Below are 24,797 nucleotides of genomic sequence, written 5' to 3'. Positions count from 1 at the left end.
GCTATTGCAGCCCTGGGCAAATGCTTGGAGCAGCTGGTGAACTGCTGCTGTGCTTAAAAGCCAGTCTGCTGGTTTTGGCTACACCACCTGGTTGGTAGGAAATCAGGCAGCCTAGTATAGGCAAGCTGCACTCGTTAGGTTACCTGGAAACTGGCTCTGCTGCTTGCTGGTGTTTGGTCTATTTCCACCAGCACTAAATTCACTTCTTTGTAATTGCTAGGGTGAATCAAAATTTTCATCAAACTTTTTTGACAAAAACTGCATTTCCAATCATGATTATTGTTGTGGAAAAAAATAATTTTGGTTCAAATTTTGCATTATGACAAATTTTGAAATGAAAAATGTTGTTACGCTTCAGTGGAGGAGAAAAACTTTCTTGCTTTTGTACTTCCCTACCCCCTGTTTTCTAGTCGGGGGGTTGGAGGGGAAGTGAAAAGTGGCTTCTTCCTCTCTGAATTTTTTTCATGTAGCAAATAGCATTTCAAACAAAACAATTTTTATTTCTTTTGATTTTTTTCAGCTGTATTAATTAATTATGTTTGCTAAACAGACATTGTAAAGGTGTCAATTGACATCATGATCGCAAAAATTAATGAAAACTAACCTGACTACTTTTGAAAGCATAGACTGGCTGGCATAGAAGTAAAGCAGCTGCACAAATAATTCTTGATAAAAAAGGAGTGTGTGTTTGTTTGTTTGTTATTTAAAAATAGGTAGCCCAGTAGAGCTGGCAGCTGTTTTCCACCACTAAGTTAAAATAAATTAACCTTAAGCCCTGGAATATATCGTGTACTGGCACCAAAGAGTTAACTTGATTTAAAATGAAACTGACCTCATATTAAAATCCTTTTTTTATTTCATTTGAAAACAGTTTGGCCAGAAGTCACATGTGGAATGTGCTAGGTTTTCTCCAGATGGTCAGTATTTGGTAACAGGCTCTGTGGATGGATTCATTGAAGTGTGGAATTTCACTACTGGAAAGATCAGGAAGGTAAAGTAGTTCTGGATTCATTTGACTGGGAAGTGGATTGATTGGTGGTTAGAGAGTGCATTTTTCAACTCTGAAACCAGGTTTCAAATCCAGCTGAATCTAACTAAAATGAGTTTGGAGAGGAAGGCTAGTCTCGGGTGCTGGCCTGGGAGGTACAGATACAGGATCAGTTCTGTGCTCTGCGATAGACACCCTGTGTGACCTTGGACAAGTCACTTAATCTCTCTGTGCCTTAGTTCCCCATCTGCAAAATGAGAATAAAAGCACTGCCCTAATTCACAGAGGTATTTGAGGATGAGAATATTAAATTGTGAAGTGCTCAGATACTATGGTAAAGGGGGGCCGTATAACGTACCTTTAATAGACATATAGAAATAATTACACCTCTACCCCGATATAACGTGACCCGATATAACGCGGTAAAGCTCCGACACGCTGCTCTGAGCAGCGTGTTAAGGGTGCCGTGCTGTGCTGGGGCTGAGTAGTTGGATAAAGGGCAAAGGGTCTCGGGGGCTGTCAGGGGCTTCTCTCCCCCCCCCCCCCTCCCCGCCCCTGGTCTGGGAGGCAGGAGCTGTGGGGGGGTGGGGGCGTTTTTGGCGACCCTGCAGTCTCAGAGTGGCCCGGGGGATTAGTGGGGGGCCGGGAGAAGCCTGCTCCACTTCCTTCGCACCGGCCCCAGTCGTGTCGCTCAGGGGAGGGGGCTTGGGGGAAGGGATCCCCCCCCCCCACTCACTGGTGGAAGCGGAGCAGCCCGGCCCCAGCCCGTTCCACTCTGCCAGCTCCCAGCCGCGGCGCTCCGCTTCCCACTGCGGGTGGGTGCGGGACCTTTCCCCAACTCCACCCCCCAGCGACACAGCTGGGGCCGAGGCAAGGAAAGTGGAGCGGGCTGGGGGACGTCCTTTCCCCAACCTGCCCGCGCTCACCGGCGGTGGGAAGCAGAGCGCCGCGACTGGGAGGTGGTGGAGTGGAGCGGGCTGGGGCCGCATTCCTCCGTTTCCTGCTGCTGCCGGTGAGAGCCTGTGAGGGGGTGAGGGGTGATTAGGGACTGGGGTCTCTGGAGGGGGCCGTCAAGGAACGGGGGGGGGCCAAAGCAAGTTCGATATAACGCAGTGAGATTTTTTTTGTCTCCCAAGGACCGCGTCATATCGGGGTAGAGGTGTATTGCAAAACCACTACATGGTTTCTTGTAGTTAGCAGACTCATCTGGAGAAATACTTGGGGTTGAGCTGGTAAGGAGACTAACCAGTTGCCAGAGTGATCAGTCCTGTAGGCTGGTGCCATTGATTGAACAGAGCTGAGCATGTAAGGTGGGAAACTGAGGCATGAGTCCACCCAATTCTTGCTTTTATTTATGAATTTTAAAAAAGAATTATTGTCGCTTAGTTTCTGGTCATATACATATGACGTAATAAAACAGATAAGATGGAACAGATAGGGGTCCAACTTATCAAGTTCTGGGGTACCAGGAAGCTTTTCTTCCCTTCTGAGTTTCTGGACTTGGGACCCTTGTTCATTTGGTTTTTGCTACCTTCCCATAATATATATTCATTAGCTTTCATCCAATCAACATTAAGATAATGCTTATATAACCTATACAATACACATGCGCAGGCTTCAATTTATCTAATGTTTGCTGTCCCCTTTTTTTTTCGTGTCTTCATGTCACCTTACCCCTGTTTTTCCCAAAATAGGGACTTTTCAGCATTACGTTTTGTATATTGTACCGATTAACTTTCTCTTACGTACGTCCTCCAATGTGATACATTCCATAAACAGAACAACACCTTTGTCTTGTCAGCTGTAAGCCTCATTTAAGCAAATCTACATAAGAGAGAAATTGGAAGACAACACTCTTGTCAAGTAAAGACTAGGCGAAAGCCTTAGTATAAGTATTACCCTGGCCTATCCAAACTCATTCACTTTTCATAGTTTAATGTTAATAATTTATTATTAATACAGTATAGCCCTTTTTTTTGCCATTTAGCTATTTTTCATCTTTGGATATCATAGTTCACAACATGTATCATCCTAAATTATTCATTAACATAACCTTTATTTTTGTTATTTGAGTAGGATAGCTATGGAGAACAACATGCCCTACTATCAGAATATTCTTATCTTTTTCAAACTTGGATTACCAGGGGACTTTTTGCTCACAGTTTAGCACCACACTTGTAAATCATTAAAAAGTCTTGTCAGTAATTTTGCCTGTTGCATTTTGAGGTGCTTTATTCAGTGTAGGGCCTAAGTTTGTGTTTGGTCCTCAATATTCCTCCCTCCGACGTTCTTGGAAATACAGTATTTTCAAGGGTGTCACTTATTTTACATGATGGGCTAGAGTGCACATTCCAATGCTTGGGTTTTTTCTCTCTCTTTTTTTGCCAATCTTTAATATATGCTATATTTTATAACACATTATAAGCAATGAGATACCTATTAACACTTGCATCTGAAGAAGTGGGTTTTTGACCCACGAAAGCTTATGTCCAGATAAATCTGTTAGTCTTTAAGGTGCCACCAGACTCCTCATTGTTTTTGTGGCTACAGACTAACATGGCTACCCCCTGATACTTATTAACACTTCTGTACATAACAATATTTTAAAACTAAATGCTACAGCTGGGTGGTACCCAAATGTTAGTTTGATCCCATCATCTGATTGGTTTTAATATTTGTTTTATGTGATTATTTGCTGTATTTAATTTTTTTTATATGAACTAAATGCTTTGTATTTTGCGGTGATGAAGAATTTAGGTATATATTTAATTTAGCAATGGGTACTGTAAAGTTAGGAAGCAGCCTCAGGACCAAAGCTTGGTTGACTTGTTATTACTACTGGTTCAACAAATTTGGGTATAGGTATTATTTTGACTGATTCAATCATAGTTTTGAATTTAGAAGTAAAACATCTGTTGGACTGATTCATTGGGGATTCTTTCCCTCCATAACTATATTTTAGCTATTATGTGACAACACAGTATTCTCCATTCCCCACATATGTGGCACAGGTTTGTTGTTCAAATTGCAGGTGCCAAATGGAATGTGGCGGGTTCAATGTTCATGAACATAATATGCCACTTACAGTTGTGAGTTGAATTCTTCCATGAATTGATGGCAATTAGCTATTGCTGTTTAGTTTTAGTTCTCTTTTATCCTCCATTGCTGTGGCTGACAGATCTTCTTGCTGTTTCATTTAGGATCTGAAATACCAAGCACAAGATAACTTTATGATGATGGATGATGCAGTTCTGTGCATGTGTTTCAGTAGAGACACAGAAATGTTAGCAACTGGAGCACAAGATGGGAAGATCAAGGTATGAGTTTTAGGACATAGAAACTGTTAGGAAGTACAGAAAGATTAGGCTAAATCAAATGTACGCATTGCATACTTTAAATTTGAGGAGTGTGAGGTGGAAGAGAGTCTGATGCTCAGTTCCTGTTGTTAATTTCCCCATGCACTGGAAACGGATTTCTTGCTATAATTTCATACTCTCCAGTCTTAAAGTTGGCCTACAAAGACACTTTTTAACACACTTTTTTGGATTATAGTATTGTGCCTGTCTTGAGAAAGGAATTGATTTTAGACTCGGGATTGTGGGTTTCATGCCCTTTGATCTTGTTACACAGGGCTGCTAAATATATAATTATACAAGCTAATGGTCTGTAAAGGTCCACTTGTCTTGCTAGTTTGGGAAATTTTTCAAATCATATCCTCTAGAAAAGGAGATGAGTATGCATGTTCAATAACTACTGTCCTTTAGACTTGCATAAGGCATTTAGTATGTGCAGTGCATTCTATATGGTAGCCTCAGATATGAACAAGTGCAATGTCTCTATTTGTGTATCTAACACTCTGGTTTTGAGATGCTCCCACTGTGACCCTCTAGAACAGTGGTTCTCAATCTGACACCTCTGGGGAGTTGCCATCTGGAGGGGTGCAAGCTCACTCCTGGAAGACTTATCGTGTTTCAGGGCAGCTGCATCTCTGTTCGCTCTCTAAGGGCACCCACTATCAGGGTTCTGGCTCCCCAGCTGTCACTCTTTTGGGTGGAGCTCTGTCTCTCACTCCTTCCTGAGCGGGGTATTTCCAGGCTGCACAGCTTCCTGTCTACACTGAATTTTCCAGCAAGTCAGACTGACTAAGCAGGCCTACTTTTCTTTCTCCTCATAGGCTGTAACGGTGTGATTGCCCACAATTATAAAGTACCACACAGTTCTTCCTAAGCAAGCACACTTATTCCAAAGGTGAAAGTATTACAGGGAAAACCTACTAAAACAGTAAAAGTCACCACAACTCCAACAAGGTCTCTGGTAGGAGTAGTCCGTCAGTACCCACCAAGGGGTTTTACTGTGGTTACCAGTTCATAACTGTCTTGGCTCAGAACAAGCACCCCCATGAATAAATCAGCCCATACTTTTATGGCTGGGGTGTTGGATCGAGAGATTCTGGGAGCAGGTAATCAGTAGCCAATGGAAAAGGCTGAGGTTTTGCATAACTGGGTTGGAGGGGTACATCTGCACTCACCTCCTCTTAGAGATTTCCTAGGAAACCCACTTAACCAAAAGTTCATTCGTATCTGGCACATTCTTTAAACAAGTCCTTTGAAGCTAATACCACTTCTCAGTGTTTACATTAGTCATGTCTGCCCACAGAGAGTTTCCATACAATCCCACAATAATACATGAACATCTGCAAAAGGCTAATCTTTAAAAAAGGGAAGGAGGAGGATCCGGGGAACTACAGGCCAGTCAGCCTCACCTCAGTCCCTGGAAAAATCATGGAGCAGGTCCTCAAGGAATCAATTCTGAAGCACTTAGAGGAGAGGAAAGTGATCAGGAACAGTCAGCATGGATTCACCAAGGGCAAGTCATGCCTGACTAACCTAATTGCCTTCTATGACGAGATAACTGGCTCTGTGAATGAGGGGAAAACAGTGGACGTGTTATTCCTTGACTTTAACAAAACTTTTGATACAGTCTCCCACAGTATTCTTGCCAGCAAGTTAAAGAAGTATGGGCTGGATGAATGGACTATAAGGTGGATAGAAAGCTGGCTAGATCGTCAGGCTCAGCGGGTAGTGATCAATGACTCCATGTCTAGTTGGCAGCCGGTATCAAGCGGCGTGCCCCAAGGTCGGTCCTTGGGCCGGTTTGTTCAATATCTTCATTAATGATCTGGAGGATGGCGTGGATTGCACCCTCAGCAAGTTTGAAGACGACACTAAAGTGGGAAGAGTGGTAGATATGCTGGATGGTAGGGATAGGATACAGAGGGACCTAGACAAATTAGAGGATTGGGCCAAAAGAAATCTGATGAGGTTCAACAAGGATAAGTGCAGAGTCCTGCACATAGGATGGAAGAATCCCATGCATTACTAGGGACTGAGTGGCTAGGCAGTAGTTCTGCAGAAAAGGACCTAGGGGTTACAGTGGAGGAGAAGCTGGATATGACTCAACAGTGTGTCCTTGTTGCCAAGAAGGCTAACGGCATTTTGGGCTGTATAAGTAGGAGCATTGCCAGCAGATCAAGGGACGTGATCGTTCCCCTCTATTCGACATTGGTGAGGCCTCATCTGGAGTACTGTGTCCAGTTTTGGGCCCCACGCTACACGAAGGATGTGGAAAAATTGGAAAGCATCCAGCAGAGGGCAACAAAAATGATCAGGGGGCTGGAGCACATGACTTATGAGGAGAGGCTGAGGGAACTGGGATTATTCAGTCTGCAGAAGAGAAGAATGAGGGGAGATTTGATAGCTGCTTTCAACTACCTGAAAGGGGGTTCCAAAGAGGATGGATCTAGACTGTTCTCAGTGGTAGCTGATGACAGAACAAGGAGTAATGGTCTCAAGTTGCAGTGGGGGAGGTTTAGGTTGGATATTAGGAAAAACTTTTTCACTAGGAGGGTGGCGAAGCACTGGAATGGGTTACCTAGGGAGGTGGTGGAATTCCTTCCTTAGAGATTGTTAAGGTCAGGCTTGACAAAGCCCTGGCTGGGATGATTTGCTTTGAGCAGGGGGTTGGACTAGATGACCTCCTGAGGTCCCTTCCAACCCTGATATTCTGTGATTCTGAATACAGTGAACTCCTGTGATACTTAAACTTAATTCAAAAGGGTTTACCTTAATTCAGTGAGGGTTGTGCAGGACATTGCAGTGTCTGTCAGAACTTGTACTCTAGTCTTTCTTTAGTTTATTTACCTTCCCACCCCAGGTCTCTGCCTCTCAGCGTGCTAATTAGCAAAACAGCTTAGCGCGTCATAAGTAGTTGGGATCCAACATTTAGGTCGTGTGTTAACTTAGCCCTGGTCTGTACTAGGGGAGGGTCGACCTAAGATACACAACTTGATCTACGCGAATAGCGTAGCTGAAGTCGGCATATCTTAGGTTGACTTATCTGGCCATGAGGACGGCGGTGAGTCAGCCGCTGCCGCTCCCCCGTCAACTCCGCTTCCACCTCTCGCCAGCTGGAGTTCCGGAGTCGATGGGGAGCGCGTTTGGGGATCGACTTATTGCGTCTAGACGTGCCCTTAGAAAAATGACACAACCTAATGGGAATGTTTTCATGTTTGTTAAATGGCAGGGAAAGTAGATGATTGGTCGTATGCCCTGCAGCATTTGAAATCCTGCCATGGCAGAGCATGCTGTTAATGCATGAATACCCGAAAGTAACTAGAAACACAAATTAAATTAGCCTGTCTTCGTTGTCTTAATATGAATAGTCCAAAATGTAAACAGCAGAAATAATGGAAAACAGAACTCATCTGTTAATCGGTGTTTAACGCAAATGAGGGAGTTTGAGTGACATTTAACTTCTAAAGGGAAAAGAAAGGGTAGCTCCAAGGTGAAGTTTTATTTTTTGTTCCAAATCAGTGGCCTGTTGTTCCTTTCTGGAGGAGTAGGGGGTGGAAAGTCTCTTTTAGCTTTAGGCCAGGCAACCCTCTGCCCAGCAGCATCCCCATTACTGACGGGTGCAATCCTTTTTGTATGGCTAATGTCTGTGTGCAGCCTGATAGGAGTGCTACAGCCATCAGTGTTCTGCACTAGGAAGAGCTGCCAGGACAGATGAGTTCAGGCATCCGTAAAACCAAACCCAGATAACCTAGAGTTCTGCAGTCTCGAGTAGAAAACAGCTCCTAAATTGGAGATTAGCTTGAGGGCATGTCACGTTTACAAGGAAAGGGGGAAACTGATGTGGAATAGATAAGAACATAAGAACAGCCATACTGGGTCAGACCAAAGGTCCATCTAGCCCAGTATCCTGTCTTCCGACAGTGGCCAGTGCCAGGTGCTTCAGAGAGAATGAACAGAACAGGCAATTATCAAGTGATCCATCCCCTGTCGCCCATTTCCAGCTTTGGGCAAACAGAGGCTAGGGACACCTTCCCTGCCCATCCTGGCTACTAGCCATTCATGGACCGATCCTTCATTAATTTATCTAGTTCTTTTTTGAAACTTGCTGTAGTCTTGGCCTTCACAACATCCTCAGGCAAAGAGTTCCACAGGTTGACTCTGTGTTGTGTGAAGAAATACTTCCTTTTATTTGTTTTTAATCTGCCTATTAATTTCATTCGGTGATCCCTAGCTCTTGTATTATGAGAAGGAGTAAATAACACTTCCTTATTTACTTTCTCCACACCAGTCATGATTTTTATAGATCTCTATCATATCCCCCCTTAGTCGTCTCTTTTCCAAGCTAAAAAGTCCCAATCTTATTAATCTCTCATCACATGGAAGCTGTTCCATATCCTTAATCATTTTTGTTGCCCTTTCCTGAACCTTTTCCAATTCCGATATATCTTTGTTGAGATGTGGCGACCACATCTGCACACAGTATTCAAGACGTGGGTGTACCATAGATTTATATAGAGGTAATATGATATTTTCTGTCTCCTTATCTATCCTTTTCTTAATGATTCCCTATGTTCTGTTAGCTTTTTTGATTTGCTGATTTACATTGAGTGGATGTTTTCAGAGAACTATCCACAATGACTCCAAGATCTCTTTCTTGATTGGTAACAGCTAATTTAGACCCCATCATTTTATATGGATAGTTGGGATTATGTTTTCCAATGTGCATTACACTGCATTTATCAACATTGAATTTCATCTGCCATTTTGTTGTCCAGTCACCCAGTTTTGTGAGATCCCTTTAACTCTTCACCATCTACTTTGGACTTAACTGTCTTGAATAGTCTTGTGTCATCTGCAAATTTTGCCATGTCATCGTTTACCCCTTTTTCCAGATCATTTATGAATATGTTGAATAGTACTGGCTCTAGTACAGACCCCTGGGAGACATCACTATTTACCTCTCTCCATTCTGAAAACTGACCATTTATTCCTACCTTTGTTTCCTATCTTTTAACCAGTTATTGATCCATGAGAGGACCTTTCCTCTTATCCCATGACGGCTTACTTTGCTTAAGAGCCTTGTCAAAGGCTTTCTGAAAATCTAAGTACACTCTATCCACCCTCTTGTCCACATGGTTGTTGACCACCTCTACCAATTCTAGTAGATTGGTGAGGCATAATTTCCCTTTACAAAAACCGTGTTGTCTCTTCCCCAACAAATCATGTTCATCCATGTGTCTGACAATTCTGTTCTTTACTACAGTTTCAACCAATTTGCCTGGTACTGAAGTCAGGCTTACAGGCCTGTAATTGCCGGGATCACCTGTGGAGCCTTTTTAAAAAATTGGCATCACATTAGCTATCATCCAGTCATCTGGTACAGAAGCTTATTTCAATGATAGATTACGTACCACAGTTAGATGTTTGTAGGGGTAAGTCGTAGTTGCTGGGTTGATTGGAATCTTTCAGGTCAGCCAATCACTTTCAAAGGAGAGGTGTGGTGAAGATATTGGTAGTCTGGGTTGGTGGTATGAATCACTGCAATGGACAGTAGCTACCTATGTGATGAGCCTGCATACTAACATCCCCATTTCTATTGTCAGTGACCCCCCCCCCCCCCATAGTTCTGTTTTAACATGGCTTTAAATTAAAATAAAGTTGGGGTATTGGAAGGATTTGACTTAAACACAGAAAGCCAAAGACTTTGAAACTTAAGGCTTGACACTGGAGGGGGGGGGGGGGGGGGAAGGGGAGGGCGGAAGTGGGTAGCTAAACTGTCTCCTGAACCACATGTAGGTCACCTGCTGTCCTTAGTCTGGCCTGTCTCTATACAGGGTTCTCTGTCCAGCAGTTTGATTACCCCAAATACTGCCATAGGTAGGAGCAGCAGAACTGAAGATGGTAGTTTGGGGCTAACTGAACCCCCTGTGTGGGTTCAAGTGAGAATCTGTTACTTACATAATCTGCCAAATTAAAAACAAACTACAGCCTTGAGGCTAAATACTCCCCAATTTGAAATCCTTTGCTTTGTCTAGCACAGCCGATACAACTTCGCCCTCCCTTCTGTTGCTGAGCAGGACTGGAACAACCAGATTGCATGTAGGCTGTCTTTCCCCATTAGGATGCATGTTGAATAATACACAAACTGTTTTACAAAGCAATTAGGGCTGCTGTTGGTATACCTGGTACAAAACCACAAGAACAAGGCGGTGAAAAGTTAAGCCACCTAACAGTCAAGACCCTCTATTCTTCCACTCACAGGCACCAGGGTGGATTTGATTTAAATCACTAGTCAGGAAGACTCCATTTAATCATGGTTTCCTACATAAAAGTGCATTCTTGTTGGTTATTATACCCTTAATACATATTCTTCACAACTCAGAGATAGATATAGGTTTCATTTTTAGAAGGTACACACTATACTTTTTTAAATAGTGATTTATTTTAAAAACTTTTCAGATTAGTTTTACAGCTATATCAGAAAACGAATGATTGTTTGGTTATTTCATTTACCAAAGGTAATTGAAACAGATATTTATGAAGTCATTGAGAGGTGAACTATCTCCAATTCAACAGGTTTATCATTAATATTTGGAGGATTTTCTTGCCATGCTGTATTAGGAGGAGACAGACAGACAGATATTTAAATTGTTTTATTTAACTAAAACAACAACGTTAAGTATTCTGGATTTTTTTCTTTAACAGCAAACGTAATATTTTAACAAAACAAGCATATGTCCCTTGCTTCTCACATTTATCTCCAGACTTCTTCTCCTTGTCCAGATCTATTCTGCCCCCCGTTCTATTCACTGAACTTTTTGAAACTTTGCACTTTTAGAGCGAGGTAAGGGATTGACTCTGTGTACACAAATTTGCAGAGGGACAGTAGAGTTGCGGTCTGTTATTTCTCACCTCTCTATATATATTTATTTATTTAAAAATATTTTTGCTTTTAACAAGCATATTATCTCTGGAGACACAAATCCACAGTTTGAGAACTGCATCTCTGATTTTATCTTCTAGACTGAGCATTGAGTCCCATTGGGTAGATAGAAAGAAAGATTAAGCTAAATAATCTATACAGAAGCCCCTGGAACCCCATAAGATTGGGTCCCTAATCCATGAACTGTTGGAACTCATTTACAAAACTTTTCTTAAACGTTACATGAATATATTGTCTCTTACTATAGAATTAGAATTTATAATGCCTATTCCCTGATGAGATATCTTTGAGCTATAATGTATCTTAATTAAAACTATGTTTTAGATAATTTTTTTCCTGAAAAAGCATTTTATCAAAAAAAATCTGATTTAAATAAAAACAATTTTTAAATTTTTTAAAAAAAATAATTGATTTTTATCCACCTTCACAGGCATACACCTTACCATACCACAACAAGCACCTACTGCAACCGTAGCTCTGCCCCCTTTGCTCTTCTGCAAGCACCCCTTTACCTGATTTGTTTTAAACCCCCCCCCACCCCCCTCCCACACTAGTACTTGGATGTTTGGTGTAATAGTGTTGGGAGAGGGTAGTTTACTAAAAGGCTGTGTGCAGAAGGATGGTTGAAGGGGGTGCTGGAAGGCTGTCATTACTAGGACATAGAGCTACGGTTGGGGTGCATGGTGTACAGTAGCTGTGGTATGGTAAGGTGTAGGTGTGTGGTAGGAAGAGCAGAGGGTACGTACTGCTAGGTGGCTTAACTTTTCATTGTGTTGCTTTTGTAGGTTTGTGTCTGGCATCGGGTTGGTGGGTGTGCATGTAGCAAGCATGGCTGCTACACAGTAAAGTTTTTTGTATGTTTCCTCAGTTTTTTTAATAGTTAATTAGGGAGGAGGGTTGGACTAGAGGTAAGATCAGCGGGGTGAGGCAAGTGAAACGACAAACAGTCTGTCTGTAATCTGTTGTATCTCACATGCCAGCAGCTGGGCACCAACCCTGCTATAGGATCACATCTGACAGATGTGTAACTCCTAACAGAGAAGGCCTTGTGTGCCTGTGCTGGCTGCCTTAAGTCGGGCTTGTGTCTGCAGTGCATAAACTTCTAATTAGAACAAGAATAAAAGCTAAACATTTTTTAAGAAAAAACCCCCCACCACCCTACTTGTTGCACAAGTTCTAGTCAGAATCCACTGCCTTTGCCAAGTATGGAGTAGATGCAGTGTGTAAGAGAGAGTGGTCCACAGCTAAATATAGGACAGGAAAGGAAAACCTCACCCAGAGCCCAAATTTAAGAGCTCCTATTGAAATCCCATGAAGAGAATTTCAGAAAGCAGATTAATTCGGTGACACTGCACACTACCAGGCCATCTGCTTGCAGAAAATGAGGAATTTATGCTCCATTTTAAACCCATCCCTAACTGTGGAGTGCTCTCAGGTGCCTCCAGAATTTGTGTATTTTAGGGTATGAAATAATATTGAAAATTTGACAGAATTGGCCAGTCCTGGAATGGGGAGGGAAATGCAGCCGGTTTCGTGGTAGATCTGTCACAGCAGGGTGCAAGGAGAAAAAGTTCTGAGGGCAGCTACTGCGCTGGGACGATTCTGAATCTGAACCTGAAGTTGTAATAGTTATTCACAAATATGAAATTAATCTGAACTTCAACAGAAACGTCATCTTCCTGACTCGGACTGGAACAGTGGTGTAATGCCCCACTGACAGGCTCACTATATGGGGTTTGTTCTGGTTTTATATTAACCTTTGGATGTAGCCAAACTTTAAGCTGTTTTTTGTGTACAGTTGCAGAGAAGGGAAAGAGCAGGCATACCACACAACATAACTGTTCTTGTGTGTAGCTTCCGTACAGTGGACCCTTCAAATCAAGCCCATACCCTCTCCCACATCAGCTAGAAACTTCAGCACTCCATTTGCCAAAGTCTTGTTTGAATGCAAACTGGGTAGAGTCATGCAGGTGCCTCTTAGATACATGTCCCACAGCGTTAAATATTTCATGGGGGTAAAAACACCACCTCCCGTGCTATTCTAGCTTAGCTTTTGATCCTGGATACTCTTCATCTTAGTCCTGGATACCCTCTGAATTTCACTTGATTTAAGGGGTGTCCTTTTTCTGACTAGTATTTTGGATGTCCCTCAGGTGTGGAAGATTCAGAGTGGGCAGTGTCTGAGGAGATTTGAACGAGCACACAGTAAAGGTGTCACCTGCCTCAGTTTCTCTAAAGACAGCAGTCAGATTCTTAGTGCTTCTTTTGATCAGACAATCAGGTAAGTTATAAATTTGAGGGCTGTAATCTACAAGAAGCTCTAATAGAAGTTGTAAGTATCATTTCTTCAGTCCCCTTGCCTTAAACTCTAGGATGTTTTTAGCTTACATGAAAGCTAGTCCTTAATGTTTTTAACGTTAATAAAATTATTTTGCTCTTTCCTCTTGAACAAATAGTTCAAATTTTTGCCCTTTCAATTTTTGTAACCTATTTTTGTGTTAACCTGTTTTCAATCTAGTGTTCGCAGGAGGTACTGGCCCTGATGTATTGTTTTATGTTTATTTAAAAGTATTTCTGTCCTCAGATTCAGCAGCAGCCATTTCAGTACTTTTACACCTGTCACTACATCCCAGCAAGAGAGGCCGGCTGAGCAGCGCTCATTGGCTTACATTCAAACTTTAAAACAACTGTTTCTGAAACTGGCTACAAGGCTAGTACTGTGACCTGATGGTCCCCACAGATAATGGGATATGGGGCCGTTCTTGAGCACCAGTTCTGATTGAACCCAGCCACTACCATTTGACAGCTGTCAGTGTGTTATGTGTAATAGTGGTCATCTCCGTTCATTTTCCTTCTCAACAAGGAGGGCTCCAGGCAGCTGGAAAACATCTACTGCAGCCTGAGGAGAGTTTACAAGGTTCTGCAGGGTCACTTGTGTCTGTCCTCCCAGCAGCAACTGCACAGAAGAAAGGCCGTGGCCATCGCAAACACATGACATCACACCTGCCACAACTTTCTGTATCAGTGAGAAGCGTCTTGCCAGCAGAGTTCCATTGTCTCTCCTTCCAGCAGGAAGCATTGTGAGACACCCCTGCAGACACACACACCTCCAGGAGGCAGCTCAGCTGTTGAACTTCCTGGGCCAGGGGACTTTAACACCCTGACCCAAGAAGCAGCTCCTCACTCACACCTTCTAGGAATAAGTGGAGTGGAGGCCTTCCCCTACTGCAGGACAGGGCTGCACCTCTCTTATCCAATCCCAGACAGCCCAATGCCCCCGTGACTGCTTCGGTTCTTGGAGCAGTGAAACTGTCCTCTTCTGGAGAAGGCTTGTGCATGCAGGAGCTGGGCCTACTAGACTATGGGAACTCACCCTCGTAAGAAAAAAGTGACCACAAAACCAACCTTTTTCAAAAGTAAATGGCAAATTCCCTCCTTCAGCTTAGCCTTCTCTCAAAGCTTCTACCACATGTGCTTTCACACCTCATAACTGCTCTGTAAACTAGTCAAGCTAGTTTTTCTAGAGCCTGGGAATGAAAAGAGTTTTGAATTTTTTAAGTTGTTGGTGGTTGCTCAAATGCTAATGTGACTGGGGCCATGTAAGTATCTCGATTAGGGGCTGGTGTCCATGTTACCAAAAACATTAAGCATCAGTGGAATTCTCTTGGCAGTGTTAGCCCAGAGGTTAGGCATGACCTGTCCTTCCCATGCTCAGATTACTCCCTTCCGAACAGAGTTCTAGCTCATCCTGCTGCTGCTGCTGCCGCCGAGGGCAAACAAGATTGACGTCTCCAGGGTTCTCAGGCTGGTGCTTTTCATGACCACTAAATTCACCTTAAAAGTACAACAAAAATCTGTGTCCCCTTGCCCGTTCTTGGGGTTTTATGTTTTGTGTATACCTGAAACTACCTTTAACTAACTTTTTTAAAATTGATTAGATTTCAAGTTGATGATGTCCCTTTACATTTTTCATGGTCAGATATTATATCTGGGGAAAGGGGTTTGTGATGACAAACCCATTATTCTAGATGCAGATGTGTTAGCCTATTTTATTACTTGCTGTGTACATCAGACAGCAAACTAAATTCTTCCTTTATTTTACATCGCTGACTTGTACCTCTCTACAGACAACCTGGATGGATTAATTGTTTTTTTACCATGTTTTTTTAAATTTTGTAACAGGATTCATGGCTTAAAATCGGGAAAAACTCTAAAGGAATTCCGTGGTCATTCTTCATTTGTTAATGAAGCTACTTTTACACAGGATGGTCACTATATTATCAGTGCGTCCTCTGACGGCACAGTGAAGGTAAAATGGCCACTTGCTTCTACGAGCCATGTATGGGAGTTGTTCTGTGTGTTGTAGCAAACTGTGGCATTTAACCTTAGAGATCATTTCCATTAAAGGTACTTTTATCATAGCCAGGGCTTAGGCTTTGTCATTGGGCCCATTATATGTAGATACCTGGATTCTGCAAGGTGGTGTAGGGTCTAATATATGCATATCCCCTCATTCAGAGAGTGATAAACACAATAAGATAAGGCCGGGTGATTTTAATAGCACCAGCATGGCCCAGACAACTGATTTGATTACATGTCACAAGGATTAGTGGAACCTCTGCTGCTGAGACCGAACTTGTTGACACAGCAAAGAGGGAAGGTCTGTCATCCAGACCTTAAGGCCCTTCTCTGGGCTGCATGACTTTTAGCTTTGGTAGAAGAAAGACATTCAAAGTACAGAATGTACTGTTGTATTGTAGAAAAGAATTCACATGGGTGTGCTATATTCTTAAATGGAAAAGGTTTTTATCGTGGATTTCCTTGTATAATGTGGATTCTTATATGGCTCCAATTATATATTAGAGTATTTATTGTGTCTTAAGAAGACACCTCTTTCATTATCTTCAATTAAGTTTAATCTCTCAGCCTTACCAGAATATCATATACCTGTAGAGGTAAAATCCATTTTCCTAATGATATGGTTAAGAAGTTTTTAAAAGACCCTAATAATTTATATCCTCAAATAAGAACTCCTGTGCCCACCTCGGATTTGAATGTAGCACTAGCAAAATTAATGAGACCTCCCTTTGACCCTTTGGGGAGCTGTTCTTCATCTCATCTATCTGTAAAAACAGTGTTTTCAATACAGTCACTGCAGTGAAATGCATAAGTGACTTGCATGCATTAATGGCTGATCCACCATTCAGTGTTTCATAAGGATAAAGTGATTTTTCCCATTCATCCTAAGTTTTTACCAAAAATAGTCTCTGATTTTCACATAAATCAATCATAATTTTACCAGCAGTGCCCCCTCTGCCATGTACATTGGCCAAACCGGACAGTCTCTATGCAAAAGAATAAATGGACACAAATCTGAAATCAGGAATCCTAACATTCAAAAACATTCAGTAGGAGAACACTTCAACCTCTCTGGTCACTCAGTAACGGACTTAAAGGTGGCAATTTTGCAATAGAAAAGCTTCAAAAACAGACTCCAATGAGAAACTGCTGAACTGGAATTAATTTTTAAACTAGATACCATTAACTTGGGCTTGAATAGAGACTGGGAGTGGCTCGGTCATTACGCAAATTGAATCTAGTTCCCCATGTTAAATATCCTCACACCTTCTTGTCAACTGTCTGAAATGGGCCATCTTGATTATCACTACAAAAGTTTTTTTTTCTCCTGCTGATAATACCTCATCTTAATTAATTAGCCTCTTACAGTTGGTGTGGCAACTTCCACCTTTTCATGTTCTCTGTATGTGTATATATATCTTCCTACTATATGTTCCATTCTATGCATCTGATGAAGTGGGCTGTAGCCCATGAAAGCTTATGCTCAAATAAATTTGTTAGTCTCTAAGGTGCCACAAGTACTCCTATAATTTTACCCAAAACCCCATACTCATAATGGGGAAACTAAATTACATGTTAGATGCGAGGAGAGTGTTATGATTTTATTTCGACAAGACTAAATAGTTTAGACAGTCTTAAAGGCTGTTTCTAACTTATGGACCAAAAAACAAGGGAAAAGCTATTTCTGAACAGACTTTCTAGATGAGTTAGGTATTTATGAAATTTATAAATTGAAAAAATTATCCATTCCTCAGGGCATCAGAACTTTCAAATAGGGCATGAGAACTTTCAAATAGATCAAAGGCAGCTTATATGGCTTTCTTTGGACGTATTCCTCTGGTAGAGATATGTAGAGCTGCAACCTGGAGTTCTGTCCACACCTTTACTAAATATTATACTTCAGATTTGAAATCAAGATCAGATGGAAAGTTTAGTAGGGCAGTCCTGCACTTCTTATTTGACAAGAACCCCCAAGTCCCACCGTCCTCCGTCAGAGTACTGCTTATTAATCTATCTCATGAGTGGGAATATGCAGAGGATGCTTAAAGGAAGAAATGAAGGTTCCTCTCCTGCTGGTAATAGCTCACCTTTCCTGATCACTCTCGTTACAGTGTGTATGGTAACACCCATTGTTTCATGTTCTCTGTGTATATAAAATCTCCCCGTTATATTTTCCACAGTATGCATCCGATGAAGTGAGCTGTAGCTCACGAAAGCTTATGCTCAAATAAATTGGTTAGTCTCTAAGGTGCCACAAGTCCTCCTTTTCTTTTTACCTGTAACTGATATTCTTCAAGATAGACTCTGCATATTGACACTCCCCCCCTCCCTTGGAGTCAGCCCTGCTTACCAGAGGGCTTGAGGTTGGAACTGAGGCAATAGAGCGCCACTCTCTCCTTTCAAACCCTGGCCCTAGAATGTCCGGAGGTCAGGGAAGGGGGCAAGGGAGCTATGTGGATGTGCCAGCTGCTGCCATTAGTAGAATTTTACCATTCAGGCTGCACTGGTCAGAGCACCCCATGAGTGGGGCTATTCAGAGTCCATCTCAAAGAACCTCAGCTACAGGTAAGTAACCTTCATATTTGGATATCTTTCTAAATGAACCTGTTCTTGCTCACCCAGTAGTTATTAGGCTTGATTCAGGAATTGCTGGGTAAAATTTTCAGGCCACTGCTATACAGGCAATCGGCCTAGATGATCATAATGGTCTTTTCTGGCCTTAAAATCTGTGAACCTACTAAATTACCATTTTTGGTGTTCGTTACTCTTTTTTCTCTAGTTTCAATAGATATTTTTTAAATGGTGAAAGCTACGTCCATAGCATCTCCTCCAAAAATGTGGTGTCTTTTTAATTAAAATGCAGAAATGTGCCTGATCATAAAGTGCTTCCACTTTGTATTCTGCTCAATAGATTTGGAATATGAAGACAACCGAGTGCTCCAACACCTTCAAATCTCTTGGCAGCACTGCAGGAACAGACATCACCGTGAATAGCGTGGTTCTGCTGCCTAAAAATCCAGAACACTTTGTCGTTTGCAACAGATCAAACACAGTGGTCATCATGAACATGCAAGGACAAGTATGTGATTCCAGGCGTGTCCCTTTGAAGCAGCTAGGAAAGTGCTTAACAAGTATTGAAATCAGGATGAGATTTGTGACCCTTCCAAGTAGTGTAGTGGGTGAAATCCTGATCTCTTTTCAGTAGTAACTGCTGGGTACCCTGCCCTTCTGAAAATCAGGCTGATTAGTTAGGCAACTAAATTCATGACCCCAGTATCTAAAAGAAGCTAACCTCATTAGAGTCACGTTGTAGCCGCCACATGTGAATCCAGTGAACCTTTCTTTGGGTTTTATAGATAGTAAGAAGCTTCAGCTCTGGTAAGAGAGAGGGAGGTGACTTTGTTTGCTGTGCCCTTTCACCACGTGGCGAGTGGATCTACTGTGTGGGTGAAGACTTCGTGCTGTACTGTTTCAGCACAGTGACTGGCAAGCTGGAGAGAACTCTGACCGTGAGTACTTAACACAAGCTATTTGAAAGAAAACATGAATAGAATCTGCGTTCTTATCAGTTCTATAATATTCATGCAAACATAAATTCCATAGTGACCTTACAGTAACACCTCACTTAACGTCGTCCCGATTAACTTTGTTTCGTTGTTACGTTGCCGATCAGTCAGAGAACAGGCTCTTTGGAAGTTGAGCCAATGCTCCCTGATAACGTGGTTTGGCAGCCGCCTGCTTTGTCCACTGCTTGCAGGAAGAGCAGCCCGCTGGAGCTGGTGGGGGCTTGGAGCCAGGGTGGGCTGGCAGCCCCCCCATCAGCTCCCCGTGTGCCAGCTGCCGAGCAGGCTATCAATTGCTGAGCAATTCAGCCGTCCCTCCCCCCACTGCCATGTGCTGCTCCTGCCCTCTGCCTTGGAGCTGCTCCCTGGAGCCTCCTGCTTGCTGTGCAGAGGGCGGGGAAGAGGGGTGCTAATGTCAGGGTGTCTCCCTCCCCCCGCTTCTGTACCCCATCTCCACAGAGCAGGGGCGGGAAACTCAGGACGGAGGGAGCTTGCTGGCAGCAGCTGCTGTCTCAACTTGTTGATCTACTTAAAAAGGCAGTGTACTCAGAGTGTGGGGTCAGCGTACTTAAAGGGGCAGTGTGTGTCTGTCTGTCTCTGCCAGGCTGTGTCTCCTCCCTCCATTTGTGCTGCCTTGTAGAGTGTTAACCCTTGAGGGCTCAGCCGAGTGCTAGTTCGTCATTTAGCAGCAAGGCATTCCCTGGGAAATATGCCACCCTCTTCCACTATCTGACTCTACCACCTCAACCAAGCTTCAAAAAATTTTCCCTGGAACCTAACCCTCTGCCCCCTGCCCCCCTTTATGTTAATTCTTATGGGGGAATTGGATTCACTTAACATTGCTTAAAGTAGCATTTTTCAGGAACATAACTACAGCGTTAAGCGAGGAGTTACTCTGCTCCTCTGACAAGTGCCCTCAGGTGGTGGTTGTAGGGTTGGTCCTGAGTACTTAACTAGAGGTACGGGTTATTTTGAGAAAAATGCGTTTTAAAAATAAAGAGAGATAACTTTAGCTAGAACGCAGCCGTGTACTCCGTAGAGGGTTTGTGAAGCAGTTGTGACTGTACTGTGATTTGACCCTGCACCCCCCCAGTTAGCGGGAGTGAAAGTACCCACACTTGTATTACCGTTTGTGGGGCACACTTTCCCTTCCGGTTAAAACATTAGGGGTGTGACTCTTCCACTTTGCATTCTGAGAGGCTGAGTCCCACAGAACGGCTCTTGCGGGTGGGTGCTCAGATGTAAACCAGAGAGCGCTAGCTGCTCTAGAGCCACACGTGGAGTGGAGAGGGGGAATCGGGCCAAACAAGAGAAAGGGGTCTCAGGTCCTTGAGACGAGGCACAGGGCACAAGCTGTGGCAGAACGGAGCAGGACCATTCCTCAGCATGGCCTTCACCATACCACATTACAGGATCACGTTTATACAGCTCTGGAAAAACAGCCACAGTCAGAGTCTAAAGTCAGAAGGAACCATTAAGATCCTCCTGTTTGATCACCTGCGTAACACAGGCCAGAGAATTGTACCAAGTGATTCCTGCACCAAGCCTTTCATTTCTGGTTGATCTAGAGTAACTGTCTTAAAAAGATCCAGTCTTGATTCGGAGAGGCCCTCACACCCAGCTAAACTGCTCCACTGGTTAGTTACCCTCGCGGTTACCTCCAAAACAAATTGTGCTTCACTTCCTGTTTGAATGTGTCCTGCTTCAGCTTCCCGTCTGCTGTTACTCCTCTACTGTCAGATCTCCTCATAGAGATACTTCTAAAACATGATCAAGTCATCTCATAATCTTCTCTTGGATGAGCTAAAGAAATTGAGCTACTTCAGCGTCAGACCATTTTTGCCCAGAATGATCTTGATCTTTGATGATGATTTGGATTCCTCAGACTTTCCAGACACACTGAAATATTGTGCATTTTAAGAAACTATTTTTGGATGCATAGTAACTTTTTTAAAATTTCCAGCAAATACAGTAAGATGGACTTAAGGTTGAGAGTACATGTAATGTAGCATAAAATACATTCTAGGAATGGTGTAATGGTTCCCCAGACAAGCCTTATAAACCCAGAGGTTACAATTTATATTAAGGTTCAATTTATAAATAGTTTACAAAGGATTAATAAATGATAGTTGCTATAAGCACCTTGCCACCATGAATAGTTATAAGCGCACCAACAGAAGAATAGATTTAAAAATTATTATTAAAGCTAATGTTAAAATCCTATAATACACAGGTTAAGGAAAGAGTGTCTGTACATCTGGGTATAGTGCATAAATTATCCAAAAGTACAAAGTTTGGTTTGAAACTCATAAAATACAGGTAGGACATAATCTGCAGTAACCCAAATTTAAGCTAATAAATTCAATGATACATTTAGATATTAACATCCAAATGTTCAGGTACATCACTCATAAATGTTTATACTAAGAGTTGGTTGTGGAAAGCAAATATAGCAATGAGTGTAGATTGTCCCTCAGTAACTGAGTTGGCTGTCCGTTCCAGGGATGGTGGAGTTCACGTCCACCTTCCCCAGAGGTGCTGGGGTGGATCTGACTAGGCAGTCTTGGATGGTGTTGTGTCGCAGCTGCCTGTCACGGGTCTGGAATGGGGCTTGCAGCTACACAAGATGTGGGGTAGGGTCTCATTGGCATAGCCACACTTCCTGCATTGCTTGGCCCTAAATTACTGACATGTGCTCTGAACCTTACTCATCTTACTGTTGCTTTTGCCTGAGAATATTATTTGGTTTGAGGTGATGTGCAGAGAAGATTTGCATCAATTTTTTTCCCTTTCATTCTGTAGGTTCATGAAAAGGATGTAATTGGCATCGCTCACCATCCCCATCAGAACTTGATCGCTACCTACAGTGAAGACGGCCTCTTGAAACTCTGGAAACCATAACTGTTTTTAACTAGCTTTGGAGAATGCTTCTTAAATGAAGGGCTGTTGTGTTCATGGTTTTATGAGTCCAAATATGCTGAGTATAATTTTCAGTTCAGGAGCCCAGAACTGTTTTTCAGTACTTGTTCTAAATTAGCTGTACAGTGTCAGTGAATAGAACACTTTCATTAACCCTGTATCTGGGTAGCTAAAGCAGTTTAATGGCTGTAGAAGTGATTATTCTGTCTTGTGAAGTCTGTGCTTTTCCTTTGTGCTGTTTATAGATGGAAAAACCACCATCAATTTATAAATGATTGACTTTCTAAAATGTGTAGCAGATGGCTCCTTGTTTATTCCAATCTCAGTCCCTGAAAGAAAGAAAGAGAGAGTCTCCACCTTAGCAAAGATGGATTCTGTTGATCCTAAGCTGCCTTGCTTTTTCAGGACAGAAGTATTCTAATACAGTGGGGTTTTCTGCTGCATTTATATTAACTGTCTCATTTAACAAAGTATCCTTCTGGCTTCTACGCAGCAGAACCGCCCACAGATGGCTTACATGACAAGAAGTTGCACGTGTGGGCTTTGCGGCCAGCAGAGAGGTGCATAACTGCATTCTGACTACCTTAGAAAACAGCTTGAAGCCACCCTGAAGAAAGGATCAGTACAGGCTTCTGTGTGCATCTTTAATAAATTACTTCTAGCTGTCCCCCTACTGTATTACTAGGTCTAGCAGCAATCTAGCTTCACACACCCCTGCCCTCCTCCCCTTCTTCTCTCTCTCTCCCCTCTTTCCTTCCCCCCCCCCGCCAGTCTGAGCTTAAAACACTGCTTAATTCAAGCTAGAGATTTGTGTATGGGATAGGATTCAGGCTCAAGTTCTACTTCAAGCTAACCCTGCAATGAAGACCAGCCTTTAGATCTGACAATCTAACACCCTGTTTACTGTTTTCATTTGAGATTAGGGCTTACACAGTTTCCTGCAAACAATCACCAATGTCTTTAAAAGTTGTCTACAGTTTTGTTTTCACGGTACAGTCTTATTTCTATGCATTTGATTCCAAAATATACAGGATTTAAAAGGGTAATCTTTTGTTTTCACACACCCAAACATCTGCTTGGATCTCTAGTGCACTATTTCCTGTCTTCATCTTTGTATCGAATGCTTTATTCCTAAAGCAGTCTCGAACCAGGATAACTTCCCTGTAACTAATGGACAGTAGGTCCAGTTCAGACTGTTTCATCTGCTGGGTGGTATTAAGAAGGCAACTCAGTCATCAGCTGGTGATGGCCCCCTTTGATTTGTTACATCCGCAGTGGCTTTGTTTTTTCGGTTCATACTGAGCTATGAGAAGGTGGACTAGAAGTACTGCATTGTAAAGAAACTATCCCAGGAGGAATAGGCCCTGTTCATTAAAACGGTAGTGTTCAGGTCCTGTTCATTTGTATGGTTCTGGGTTAAAAGGAGTTTTTACTTCATCAGATATAGCAATATTTTAGACAGCAGAGTGGTTACTTGGTCATTTCAAAGTTTCTGGGGATAATATTTATGCTCTTTTACATTAACCAGTCATGGAGCTGAAAAAGATATTTAAGTAGGATCATCTGTACCTCAATGTGTCCTTACTGTGCTTCAACACAGGGACCTGCAAGCCCTTGGGAGACCTACAGCTGGCTTTTTGGAGAAAGGGCACTTTATAATGTGTTCGGGGTGTCTCTTCACCCCTCCCCTGGTTCTTGTCACACAGAAAGCAGAAGTCCAAAGTGCATCTGGTCACCCCCCTGCCAAAAGAGGTATTGCAGAATTAGAGGAGTGATGAGAGGAGGCAAGAATGATTAGGACAGTGGTTCTCCCCAGAGCTTGTCTTGATTGCTATGTAATAAAAAAATCTCCTGGGTTTGTGAAACCATCAGCTTTTCCTTGAAGAACTCATTGAGTTCTTTGGTAAAGATGGATGCTTGATCTCCAAGTGGCTCAGTGGTCCCTCCTTTTACTGGCTGTGCCTGTTGCTGAATCTTGGGCCAGTTACTGCCACAGCCCCTCTGGATTACTGCAGTAGCTGACAAGCAATTGGAGGGGGTGCTTTGCAGTGAGTGCTGGAAAGGAAATTCAGGCTGCAGGTGAAGGATCCATAGAAGGGTGACATTCTCTTCTGGTGTTAGCTAAACCGGTGATCTGCTAGGTCACTCCAATCCTAGACTCTGGGAGCCAGCCTGACCCTGCTCTGCTGTGAGAACCCCCAGTCCTGGGCTGTTCACGCACAGCCTCCGGCATGTAAGCTGCTGCTTGGATTGTGCAGCTGAATGACACTAGCCAATATCTCTGGTCCCAGACACAACCCTAGGAACCTCCATCTTGCAGTGTCTAGTTATGCCCGCTGGATACTGCAAGCTTATATGAGTTTGTTAAATTGACAAAGAAATTGCAGGTTTCAGAGTAGAAGCTGTGTTAGTCTGTATCCGCAAAAAGAAAAGGAGTAATTGTGGCACCTTAGAGACTAACAAATTTATTAGAGCGTAAGCTTTTGTGGGCTACAGCCCACTTCATCAGATGCATAGAATGGAATATATATATATATACACTCACGCACACACACACAGAAGGTGGAAGCTGCCATACAAACTGGGAGACAGGCCAGTCCTCACTTACAGACAGCCCCCCAACCTGAAGCAAATACCAGCAGCCACACAACAAAAACACTAACCCAGGAACC

General features: G+C 42.8%; 1 protein-coding gene and 2 long non-coding RNA genes across 4 annotated transcripts in view; 1 reads left to right on the top strand and 2 right to left on the bottom strand.

The window, feature by feature from the left end:
• SMU1 (SMU1 DNA replication regulator and spliceosomal factor) overlaps positions 1-22,414 on the top strand; it is a 28,902-nt gene extending 6,488 nt beyond the window's left edge. For both annotated transcript variants that reach the window (XM_007057921.4, XM_043547644.1), the window contains exons 6-12: positions 872-991; positions 4,189-4,305; positions 13,438-13,565; positions 15,467-15,593; positions 18,555-18,722; positions 19,000-19,152; positions 22,009-22,414. In XM_007057921.4, the coding sequence (XP_007057983.1) occupies positions 872-991; positions 4,189-4,305; positions 13,438-13,565; positions 15,467-15,593; positions 18,555-18,722; positions 19,000-19,152; positions 22,009-22,107 (912 nt within the window). In that variant the 3' untranslated portion in view covers positions 22,108-22,414. The remainder of the gene's footprint in view (positions 1-871; positions 992-4,188; positions 4,306-13,437; positions 13,566-15,466; positions 15,594-18,554; positions 18,723-18,999; positions 19,153-22,008) is intronic.
• Positions 2,319-4,196, bottom strand: LOC119566610. The gene is made up of 2 exons (XR_005225882.2): positions 4,074-4,196; positions 2,319-2,812 (listed from the first exon to the last, which is right to left on the bottom strand). It is a non-coding gene; the product is annotated as an uncharacterized LOC119566610 (long non-coding RNA).
• LOC119566609 lies at positions 22,123-24,374 on the bottom strand. Its single transcript, XR_005225881.2, has 2 exons — positions 23,695-24,374; positions 22,123-22,454 (listed from the first exon to the last, which is right to left on the bottom strand). It is a non-coding gene; the product is annotated as an uncharacterized LOC119566609 (long non-coding RNA).
• Between the last annotated feature and the right edge of the window lie 423 nt (positions 24,375-24,797).

The sequence above is a fragment of the Chelonia mydas genome, chromosome 5 (genome assembly GCF_015237465.2).
Source record: "Chelonia mydas isolate rCheMyd1 chromosome 5, rCheMyd1.pri.v2, whole genome shotgun sequence".
In the NCBI taxonomy this organism is placed as follows: Eukaryota; Metazoa; Chordata; order Testudines; family Cheloniidae; genus Chelonia; species Chelonia mydas.
This window is presented reverse-complemented; position numbering and strand designations above follow the sequence as displayed.